The sequence below is a fragment of the Rhagoletis pomonella genome, unplaced genomic scaffold (assembly GCF_013731165.1).
Source record: "Rhagoletis pomonella isolate Grant_MI unplaced genomic scaffold, Rhpom_1.0 Rhpom_scaffold_00008, whole genome shotgun sequence".
Lineage (NCBI taxonomy): Eukaryota > Metazoa > Arthropoda > Insecta > Diptera > Tephritidae > Rhagoletis > Rhagoletis pomonella.
Window position 1 is genome coordinate 11,532,338 of NW_023458562.1, and position 12,334 is coordinate 11,544,671.

Here is a 12,334-nt window from a genome sequence, read left to right on the forward strand (position 1 = left end):
AGCGCTTTGAGCGACCTCTAAATATATTTTGATTTTAAAATAAAAAAAACAGGGGTATACTTTTTTTCGGTATAGAACAATCCTAGCGGGTGAGAGCATTAAATTTCCGACTATACTTTTTTGGACCACCCTAGTGTACATACATATGTATGTATAACGAATAGAAGTAGTCATATCATATCGCAACCAAATATATTTAAATGTGAGGGCATGAGACAATTTTATTTGTACTTCTCTACTTAAAATAGTATCAAATGAGATAAATTTTAAATTGAAAGTCACTTGTTCTTTAATTTTAAGGTACAGAGTTACATAACGCACGATCAAATTTAGGAATAAGCGAACTTTTACCTTTTTCTCACATTTGCAATTATTTAAGAAGTTAATTACAAGACAAAAATTGTGGGCTAGCCAACTTCCGGTTTCATGGCCTCATATGTGATGTGCATATCCGGAGGGTGGTAACTAGACATTTCCGTATAATCTCTGCAACAAAATCATCAGCATATAATGCGGTTAGATTTGCTTTCTTGAAATTTACCAAAATCCATTGACACCATTATCATTGTTAGCGAATGTATTTCAGAACGTACCTCATAAAACTACATATCGCGCATTTATTAAAAATTATGCAGAATTAGTTATTGTATCACGCTTCGTATTGTGCACAAATTTCGAGCTAAAATCTTGTGTATTTTCCTAGCTGGAAGACCTTATGCATGTACATTAGGATGGCCCAAAAAAAATGTCAAAAAAAGGTAAAGTCGGATTTTACTACATTATCTATGAGTTGCATTCGATCTTCAACTGTAATCGAAGGAGCTCATCGAACGAATTTTCATTTGGTATTATGACACTCATTCGAGTGTTTGGTTATCAAAAAGCAAGAAATATGATACATTTTCAGCAATTTTCGCACACCACGCTACAGCGTCGAAAGCAGAATACCGCTCGCCAGAAAATTAATGCGCAACAAAAAATTCGACAAAGGAAACTCACTGTACGTGAACAAATATTCCCAAGAATTATAAAACGAAACAAGAACATTTTTTCCCAATTTGTTTTTATTTTTCCTTTTAAATGATGGGAATGATTTATTCACATGGAATTGGCGGTAAAGCTAAATATGAATTCAACATTCGATTTTCTATTTTCGACAACCAGCGAAGGTCGAACGTCGCATTCAATTCATAATAAGGGCCTTAAGGCTCTCACCTCTATAATTTTTCTACATACAGTATCGGTTATATCTATAGCACGCCATTTCAAAGTGATATTGTGTGCCACTTATGTTTATTTATTTATTTTTAAGAATTTTCAATTACAGTTCTTTATCTAACAAAACCCATATAAACCCAAGTTTAAAAACTTATAGAAAACTACAAAAAAGTGCAACAAATTTTCACCTAAACTTCAAACTTTTTTCTCGGAAGTGTTTGAATTTTTCTGAATACACAGCTTTATAGCCCAATCAATTTTAGTCCGATAATGTGCAATTTTCAAGTGGCTAAAAGTTACCGCTGATTTTTTAGAATTTTTTTCGCCAAGGATGTTGCGGTTTTCTTCCATATACAAATAAATTGAGTTTATTCATTATATGGAAGCCAATGCGACAAAAAAAAGTCTAAAAAATTAACGGTAATTCGTAGCCACTTGAAATTTGCATATTATCAGACTAAAATTGCAGGGGTTAAAAAACTGTGTCCTCAAAAAAATTTTATCACTTCCGAGAAAAAAGTTTGAAGTTTAGGTGAAAATTTGTTACACTTTATTGTAGTTTTCTACAAATTGTTGAACTTGGGTATATATGGGGTTTGTCCGAGAATGAACTAAATTTTAATTGAAAATTCTTAAAAATAAAAAAATTAACATAAGTGGCACACAATATCACTTTGAAATGGCGTGCTATAGATATGACCGATACTGTACATATCTCTGGACATTGGGCAGAACAACGTTTATTTTTCACAGACAAACTAAATGGCATATGTCGGCGAAGCTCTTTTTACCGTCAGAGCAATAATCTTTATTTTAAAGCGTTGTTAAAACACACATTTAAAAGGTTGTGAATAGCGATAACGTAATTTAATCAGCGTCATTGCGTGGGTTTGGTCGAAGGCTGGGGTATGCTCAGCCGCTCCAGAGTCCAGCGAAGGTCCCACTAACCCCCACCAAATAAAACACAATGATTTGTGTATTAAGTCGAACACACCCACAAACACACGCGGCTATCTAGCACGATCCAGAAAATACAGGTCGCGCCATTCGCGGACCGCCAACCCTCTCATCGTCGATTTGACAGCATCCACCCAATCGCTGACGACATAAAATACTTTTGTTTACATTCACTGTTGCCAACTTAATGCTTTTCGCACCAAATTTAGTGGGTATTCAAAACCCGAACATTTTTGAGTTTGGTGCTTGGTGCGTTTTTGGTGCTTTTGTTTTTAATTTGAAGACACCAAATTATAAAATCTTAAAAAAATGGAAGCAAAATTTATAGCAATCATAAGCGTGGTAAGCAACTTCACAAAAATTTTAATAAAATCATGGCACAATCATAAGCGACAACAAAATATGTGGCAGCAACTTCAATCAAGCCAGAAAAAATCGACCGTCGTGCAAGAAACATTGATTTTTATTAATTTGAATCGGCATCCTTACAATATAATTATGTATGCATATAAAGTCCAATAAATATTTGGTGCTTTTTCAAATTGAAAACTTGGCAATACTGCCTTTTGTTCGATGCTTCCTCTTTTTCTTGTCGAGTTCGTCTTGCTCTCTCATTCTGGTATTTATTGACGTCACGGCCAGTTACTCTCAGCTCGATTGGCGCAATCTTGTATTCTATCATGATTCAATAATACAAGGTTAGATAATTATTGACAGCTGCGGTTTGACACTCCCTTACAAAAGGTTGCATTTACGAAGGACAGAGAAAGGGCAAGAATGCAATCCCTTGTTTCGAAAATGGTAGTAGAAAAGTACGCAAAGTAGGCAATTAGTAGTGAAATTCCTTTCGTAAATTCTAATGTATTTGCAGGAAATCTGGCATTTTAAACGAAATGTTGAACGTAATATTGATATATCTACGTGAATTACGTAATTTATATGCTATTTAGCCGTATAAAAACTGCAAAATTACTCAAAATTAAAATAAGACTACTATGAGATTGATGTAAACATCCAATGCTTAGGTTTTCATCAGTTAAATATGCTTCATATGCATATACAAATAAACATATTGCACAAAAGCTTATACTTTTATTTCACACCAAAGCTACACTGTTTCCATGTAAATTTGCAAAGAAGCAACACGGTGCCACTGCTAAGGGAGCGGTGCGAGAGAGACAACTGTCAGTTTATCGAACCTTGTATTATTGAATCATGGTATTCTATCATTCTTGACTCAACAGCACTCTGCTACATAAAACACTGTTCCGCTTCTCCAGAGTACTTGAGTATGTTTATTGCATTCAGTATATTTGAAGTATAGGAATACTTATGAAGTTGTTTCTTTTAAAATGTTAGCATTTAACATAGTGTTAAGAAAAGACACACATTTTCTTTTTTATTCCAATATATACCTAAAATATTGTTTTATATTTAAAAAGCGCCTACGCCGACATTTCTCGCCGGACGCTTCAATGTTTGCATAAAAATCGCAAAATCGTTATTAAAACAACATATTTGTATAATAACAGCCAGAGAAAATACCGCCTCTCAAGGCAATGCCTTCAAATAAAAACCGTTTCTACGCTCTCCTGTAAAATTTTAGTGCCGTAAGATAGGCGGGTTTGCAATTCTTTGCAAGTAATCCCGAGATTTTCGGGATTTGTAATTTGCACTGGTGGCAATAATAGAAACTCCTTTTCTTGACCATATTTGGCTATATTTCTTTTTTTATTTAATAATTAATATTTTTTTTTATAACTATGTAGCTCATTATACATATAACACCGCGCGATAATAAATTTTAAACACAAACATCAATATATTCGCGAAACCATGGGCCAAATATAGTAAAATCAGTAACGTCAGTAATTCAAAAATTATTTAAAAAATTCAGAGAAATGTGCTAGAGAAGAAGTATCGGTATAAAATTAATGAGGAAATTCTGTAGAATTTAAACAGATTCAAGTTTCTGGCAGTTACCGGACTTCTACCACATTGTGGTAGATTTGCCACTTTTTTGAGGATCTACCACACAAGGTCTGAAATCTACCACATATTCGCGTTTTTGAGTACATAGTTTTATTTTTGCCCGACATAATTTTCTTAATTTTAAGAGCAAAAATTGTCCAACAGTAAACAATATATGGTAACAAGACTGATATAATACAAGATTCCGCACTCCCGGCGGCGATGAAATTTCTCAAGTAAAAGTAAACAAAGCCGAATGGGAGGATAAAATAAACTGCAAAATAGTAAATTTTCTCAATAATGCAATTTTTAGCAACTTCAATCTTGCATTTTGTTACACTAAAATAAATTTTTTTATAGTCTAATTAAAAAGTGTGCAATTTAGGTGAAAACTTACAGAACTTTTTTAATTTTTGTACAAAGTTTGATACAAAACCTGAGATCTACCAGATTTTTTTTGAAATCTACATTTTTTTCTGGATTCTACCACTCAGAATTTTTCCATGTCCGATCACTGGTTTCTGGTACAGAAGGGCTGGTAAATATTGAAAATGTCATTTTAAAATTTTATCATGAATAATATGATGAAATTTCGCAATATTTGTTTTTGAAAAAATTACATGTTACTCGATAGCATCCTCGAATTTCGTTCTTCAAACTTTGTCAGCTTAAAAATTACCTATTCGTCGTTGTGAATCCAAAAAATTTAAATTATTTAAATTCTAAAGAAATTTCCTATTGCATTTGTTACCCATATTTTTATTTTACATTGCATTGAATTTTTTTTTTTAACTTTGGAATTAATCATATCTTTGAAATTACAAAGTCCTTCAAAATAAATCCTGCGGTCAGAGAGAAAAAATAAAACCGACACTTTAAATAAAAAAGTAGGTTTCAACCCCATTTATTTATTATTTATTTCATGGTAGGAGAGCTTTTCAAACAATAAAGAAGCAATTTTTTCGATTCAAGTTGTTGAAAAGTAATGAATATCTAAATTCCGGGACTAATCCCGGGATCCCGGGATTTGTGACAACGCCATGATCGGAAAAATCGGAAAAATTAACATACCTACCCCTCACGTTTTAAAATCGAACGAACGAAACAGATTTTGTGACTTGGTGTTAAATATTTAACGCAACCATCTGCAGCAGAGATACTTTGAATTCGATTTTTTAACACGTGGGAACCCCTTTCATGGAACCCAAAGGACAAGCCCTTTAATTTGACACCTCATTTTTTAAAATCGAACGAACGATACAGATTTTATGATATGGTGTTAAATATTTAACGCAACCATCCCGAACTCCATTAAGAAGTTTCACTTCAAAAATCGGGTATGCAACATTTTGACTAATGGCCCTATTATGTATGGCGACTGGTGTCTAGTTGCTGGTCTAGTAGCCATGGCTACCGGTATCGTACTTTGTATTCAGTGCTATCACAGAATCCATCGTAGCAAATCTACGAATTCGAATGCCCGCTACGAATACGAAAAAATTGTTATCACTGAATCCGAATGAACTCGGATTTAGGGACATGTTTGATCCTTTTTTCAGATGAGTGAAGAATCTTAAGAAATACATCTTGAACTGTATTACTCATCGCTCAAAGCTAGTGAAATTATAAACGTAGTTTGAGCACTCCACAACATTTGCATTACTACAGAGGAGGGGAAGAACAAAGCTTATCCTTCCATAGCAAATCGAATTCGAGACAACATATGCACCAGTTTTTTATGTAACTCTACATTTTACGTATGGATCCTTCCATACAATATTTACACCTCAATATTTTTTTTTGGGGGTGAAATATATTTATTTTACGTTCTTTATCGAAGAAAAGAAGACACTTAGGCCCTTATTATGAGCTGCATTCGATTTTCGATCTTCGCTGGCCATCGAAGATCGAAGATCGAAAGTGAAATTCGTATTATGAGCTATGCAAGCGTGTCGAAATTTTCGTTGAGTATCGAATTTTCTGTCGAACAGAATTTTACTTTCGATGGTGTAGCGAAGTGTTAGAAAATTGTTAAAAATGTATGATTTTGTATATGTTTTCTTACATTTTGGCGGCTAGACACTAATTTTAAACAATTTTTATTAATTTCATGCAGTTCTAACATCGTGAATACTAAACACAAGCTCGAAAGGCTGGTTTTACTTGTGAAAGAAAATCCCAATACTCTGTTGGCGCGATCTCTGAGAACAAAATCGTAGCGCTGTTGATAGTTTTAAAATATTTTAAATAGATTTGGCTCACAAACGCTTCTTTAGATGGTCGGAACTTTTTAATGAATCTGTAGACAAATTTCGTAAATATATTTTATATCAAAATATATTCGAAAGACTAATAAACTTAAACTCTCTTAAACATTTGCTACTCCTGGCCAGTTTACTTAGCTCTCATCCTCTGACGAATCGTTGAACCAGAACTCGTTGTACTCATTTTACCACGTTTTTATAAACTTGCTTTCTTTTTTACTTCATTTTAATTAGAACAAATTTACATAAATATGTATAAGCACAATATTTAGTTTGCTCGATTTGTAAACAAAGCTTCTCAGCGGTGAAAAATATACTATTGTGAACAACCTAAACGAGCGAAATTCACAATAGCGCTATTCTTCATCGAATGAGCGCCATAATACCAAATGAAAATTCGTTCGCTCAGCACTTTCGACCACAGTCGAAAATCGAATGCAACTCATAATAGGGGCCCTATTTTTTATTTCGTTATAATATTCGAAAATCTCGAAAAAAAATTCCCGAAATTTTGAATTGAATTAATTGTTTGCAGTTAATAAACTATTTGTCGGAGAAAATCAGTTAAGGTATCAAAATGTGCGTAATTACCTCGGCTTTCAATGAGAGTGTGACATAGATTAAAATTCGGATTTTTTTTATTTCCTTCTTATTAACTTCATCATGTTAGATTTTTATTTTTTTCAACCTGAATAGTTGGCAAACTTTATGGAGTAAGCTGTAAAAATTTGAGAATGGAAACACGAAAACAAAGGCACATTAAAAAGGAAGCTACGATGGATTCTGTGATAACTCTGATTATTTATAGCGGTTAATCTCAGTATAGAGAACACGCATAAAAGATCTGAATTTACTTTTTTGACATGTACATTTCGAATTAATTGGCAACTTTGCTCCAATGTGTTTAGGGCCCCATAAGTCTTGCCAATGTGGGTTGTTGTTGTTGTTGTTGTTGTAGCGGCTACAACAACCCCGCCCAGATCGGTTGGTATCTCAGTCGTTGTCGTCAAGTTCCACTAACGGCAACCCTAGGAAGCGTGCAGCTTCTGTGGGATCTGTCCACAGGGACAGGGCCGTTAGGGTTGTCGGGTTTTCCGGGCATGCGAAGAGATGGTTCGAGTCATGTGGGGTCTCTCCGCATGCCGGACATTCGTTCGGCACATCCTCATTCAGCCTACTCAAGTAGGAGTTTAGCCTGCTGCAGTAGCCGGAGCGAAGTTGGGCAAGTGTAGTGCGTGTCTCCCGAGGCAGATGAAGCTCTGTCTCGTCAATGTCCGGGGGTGGTATGCCTAGAACGGCATTCACAGGTCTAGAGTCTACATAACTCGAGACTGAGTCCCTGTGAATGCCGTTCAGGGCCTGTCTGTACGCTGTCGGGTCCAGAGGTTGCTTAATGAACCTCTGGACTTCGTCCGTCAGTTCATATAGATGCCTCCTGACGTGCCTAGGCGAGGGCTCCTCTGCAAGCAGCTGTCTGTTTGGGTGGCCACTTCTGTGGCTCCCGATCAGGAACTGCTTGCAGAGCATTATGTTGTGCTCCTTAACTGGGAGCATTTGCGCCTCGCCGTGCAAGTGATGTTCTGGCGACATCAGGAGGCATCCCGTCGCTGTCCTAAGTGCCGTATTTTGTCCCGTCTGTAGCTTCGTCCACTGCGTCCTACTAGGCCCTGGCGACCACACTGGCGCTGCGTAGTTCAAAACCGGCCGGCCTATTGCCTTGTATGTTGCCAGCAACGTTTCTTTGTCTTTGCCCCAAGTACTGCCGGCTAGCGACTTGAGGACCTTGTTGCGGCTCTGTACTTTATTGACAATAGCGGTTGAGTGCGCAGAGAAGGAGTGCAGGCTGTCGAATGTTACTCCGAGTATTTTGGGGTTATTCACCGTCGGAATTGGTGTGTCATCGACGTGAATCCCCAGCGGTAGCCTGACCTCCTTCGTCCAGGTTGTGAACAGGGCCAATGTGGGTGTTCAGCCTTGCCTAGTTATCAGGTTAAAAATCATTTTTCGGAAGTGTATTTTATTGTTGTAATCTGAATAAAAAAATATAACTACACAAGCAGACAACTTGATAACCAGGGAAGTATGAACACCCACAATATAAATCCACATATGAAACTTTGAAAAATAAACAATTTTTGATCATAATTTTAAACTTTTTAACAGAATTTGTAGAAAATTGTTACATATGCAGTTATATATTTCATATAATCGGCGCTATTCCGATTGTCGAAACGACAGTCGTTCGTCAAAATTTGGGATTTTCTTTGGCATTGCGAGGCAACCAATGACATAATCTACTACAAATTTTTATTCCAGATAAAATCCGGAAAAATCGAACAGATTCAACGCAATTAGAACAAAAACGGGTATAACAATATTTTTTTGTTAGTTTATATATTCATGAAGCAAAAATATTTGTATTAATTGGGGGTAAGCCCTTTGAATTGATTTATGCAAAAAATCGTCCTAAATTCTTTTCAGTAGATCGCACTTTAGATCTAGCTGTGCGATATACTGTGTTAGACTTTTACAAAAAATTAATAAACATTAAATAAACAAGAGTCGCACACCTATTTTTGCCCATGAATGTATGTAAGTATTATTTCTAGTAGTGGCAGTCTCTATGTCTCTGTTGTTGTTGTTATGGCAGTATACAAATTCCCCAAAGAGTTTTTGGGGAGTGATGCTGGAATGGCAGTCCTTCGCCACTGTCATGGCAACGCGCACTTTAGATCTAGCTGTGCGATATACTGTGCTGGACTTTTATACAAAATTAATAAACATTAAATAAACAAGAGCCGCACACCTATTTTTTGCCCATGAACGTAAGTATTATTTCAAGCAGTGGCAGTATCTATTTGTTTAAGTTGTTTCCAGATTGTGCCAATCAGGTAAAAAATTATATATGTATATGTATGTGCTATATAAAATATATAAAAATAGAAAAATACCTTTAACATTTAAATGCAGTTATAATTTATTTAACATATTCATTAATTTACTGCACTATGCGTATAATTTGGAGTATACATTTTCAACAATTTCATTAAACTGGCAACAGCTTTTGATCAAATCCAATTGCATCAACTGCGAAAAGAATATTTGTTACCTAAAGACGTTTATAAAAATTATGTGCATATAGGCCAACTCACCGCTTGCGATATAAGCATGGCTTAAGCGAAAATTGAGGTATCAAAGCGACTTTGCCCACGTTTCGTACCTTTTTGAATTGAAAAAAGTAAAATAGCTTCTCGTTAATGTCCTTTTTGACCAATTCAAAGCCACAAGCCAACAAACCACGGATAAATTGCCGCAAATCATCGAAGCGTGACTGTATCTCGGCGATTATTACAAGTCCATTAGGCCTTAATACACGGTTCGCTTCTAACAAATAGTCCTTTAGATTAGTGCCCATCAATGAGAGACAATATACGGCTATATCTACAGACTGATTGCTGAGCGGCGTATGCGCCATATCACAAGCTATGATGTCGTCACGCGTGCTCACCAAATCCATAGAGTACACTTTGTTAGGAACCGATTTAGCCAAACGGCCTTCCCCACATCCAAAATCTACTATTTCCAAAGCTTTAGGTAATCGTTTTATCACTTTTATTATACGATCGAGTGGATTCATTGGCCACTTTTCAACTTGCAATTGGTAGCCGGTGTGGTAGGCATCGAATGCATCAACATCTGATTTAAAAAACTCTTCCGCTTTTGCACTATCCATGGTGTATAACTGTTCGTTTATATAGCGAAAACGGCCACCCAACAATTGTTGTTTCAGTGAATTTTCGAACACTTTTAAGCCAATATCATGCAAACTCGCAAGTGCCACTTTTTCATTTTCACTATTACTGGCTTCCAAAGACGATGAGCTTTTCGCCACTGATACTTGCAGAGCCTTCTTTTCCCTAGTTTCTGACTGGTGTTTGCGCTTCCTCCGCTTAGCCGTTACGGTAGATTTTATTTTGGTGGCTGATGTTGATGAAACTGGTAATGCTAATGAAGGTGCCGGCGTTATCTTAACTTTAGAATGTTTTAGATTTTTAACGGAATTTGGCTTCGTAATCCGACCATTTTGCACCTTTTCAGGTTTGCATAAATGTCTTTTACCTTTCGCCTTGTCGAAACTGCCTGCTTTAGAGCTTGTGATAAGATTACCATTTACCCGTTTTAACTTCTTGTGTAAATTAGTCTGTACCGGCGAACCGTCACCGACTGCATCCTTGACTCCATTCAATGAAACCTTAGAGCGGAACTTCATCGCATCTGCGAGATTCTCCCACGATGTAGGCACAAAAAATTTTGGCATCATGTGAACGTTAATAAAACCCAATTTATCCAAAACTCACTATTTTGCTTTTTTATCGAGCCGTAATTGTAAAAAACACAAGAATATTAAAAATAATAAACAACTGATCTACTGCACGTGGACTGTCAAATTTGACACGCACAGCTGACTGCATGAATTGTAATAGAAGTGTTAACGAAAAGAGTGTTCGCGCGGGACAACTTGTACAATCTTATAGAAGTTATTGCAAATTCTCGTTCGTTTACGCAGAGCTTCCAAAATTTGCACAGAGGGAGCGCAATTTTGACATTTGATTAGGAAAGGAAGTTGTAGAAGGTTTCCCGACGTTGCGGCTTGAGCAGCTCATGCCTGAAAGATGATTTAGCGTAATTATGGGCGTGTGCCAATTAAAACAAAAGTATTCTGGATAGTAAAATTTTTGACAGCTATGAAATGTTTATCCAGCAGGGCTATTGAAAAATTTGGCAGCATTAGCTTTGTTTCTTTACTTTTCTAGCCGATAATTATCAGGAAAAAGAGGAAAGGGATCATTGATAGAATTACGGGCGATATAAAGTAATAGTTAAGAAACGCAAACTAACAGAAAATAGCAAGTAACTAGCTGGTCGGTGAATTTGACATTCGAAAATAGGCAATGGCAAACCTCCGAGTGTATTTCTGCCATGAAAAACAGCTTCTCATAAAAATACAATCGTACGTACCCTCCGCTTTGTGTGACAACAGCTGCGTTTTCGTATTCTCCAGCAAAAAATATCCAGTAACTTGCCAGTAACCAAATTTCGGAGAGTAAGCCAATATTTACTCCCAATGAGTGAAATATGCAAGAAAGTACGAAAACGCAAAACCAGCAAGAAGTTGCTAGTTTTATGAACAGCTGTTTAATTTGTTATTTTCCGATGCAATTTTCTTAGAAAACTAGTATTTTCCATCTTATTATATATTTAAATGGGTTTATTTTGAATTACATTAAGCATCATGCCATCGGCTGTTTTTCTTACTAGCAAATAGTTTCTAGTAAAAATTTATCCAGTAAAAATCCAGTAAAACTTGCAAGTTCAGCTGTCATTTTGGCTCTCTCAATTTCCCCTCTTTTGCTAGTTTCTTGCAAGTTTTTGCGTACGAAAACGACATCCAGTAAAAAATCCAGTAAAATTAGTACTGGATTTACTGGATAGTGCGTACGCGAACAGGGCTAACATCAAGGCGCACGCCACAAATTGGAGGAGAAGCTCGGCCAAATACTAACGTATGTGTAAGCGCCAATCTAAAAAAAAAAAAAAAAATAGGTATACTTGCCCTCACATTTGTAGATGATTTTTATAGAAAAAAAAATTAATAAGCGTAAGGAACAATTAACCAGGGAAAATTGAGGGTATATCATGATACAAAACATAAGGTAGTTTCATTTAATGACATTCGTTGTTGTTGCTAACCATTTGACTTTTAATAACATTATGACATTTCATCAAATTCATGCTACCTGATCACTAGAAGAAATATTTTTTTTTTTAAGCACAAGATTTTATCAGTACATTCAAAGATGTGGAATATGATGAACTAGAAAATTATGCCGGCTACATGACTTCGAAACTGAGGTTGACGACTA

At 35.9% G+C, this 12,334-nt stretch overlaps 2 protein-coding genes across 15 annotated transcripts in view; both read right to left on the minus strand.

The window, feature by feature from the left end:
* The window catches only part of LOC118744187 (neurogenic protein mastermind), a 209,864-nt gene that overhangs the window by 14,783 nt on the left and 182,747 nt on the right, over positions 1 to 12,334 (minus strand). The window lies entirely within an intron of this gene.
* On the minus strand, positions 9,365 to 10,885 carry LOC118744188 (ribosomal RNA-processing protein 8). 2 transcript variants are annotated; one of them, XM_036477019.1, is made up of 3 exons: positions 9,708 to 10,885; positions 9,563 to 9,630; positions 9,365 to 9,497 (listed from the first exon to the last, which is right to left on the minus strand). In XM_036477019.1, the coding sequence occupies exons 1-2, from the start codon at positions 10,729 to 10,731 to the stop codon at positions 9,584 to 9,586; spliced, it is 1,071 nt and encodes a 356-aa protein (XP_036332912.1). In that variant the 5' UTR covers positions 10,732 to 10,885; the 3' UTR covers positions 9,365 to 9,497; positions 9,563 to 9,583. The 2 variants fall into 2 exon arrangements, with proteins under 2 accessions (XP_036332912.1, XP_036332911.1); XM_036477018.1 differs by having other exon boundaries at positions 9,563 to 10,884.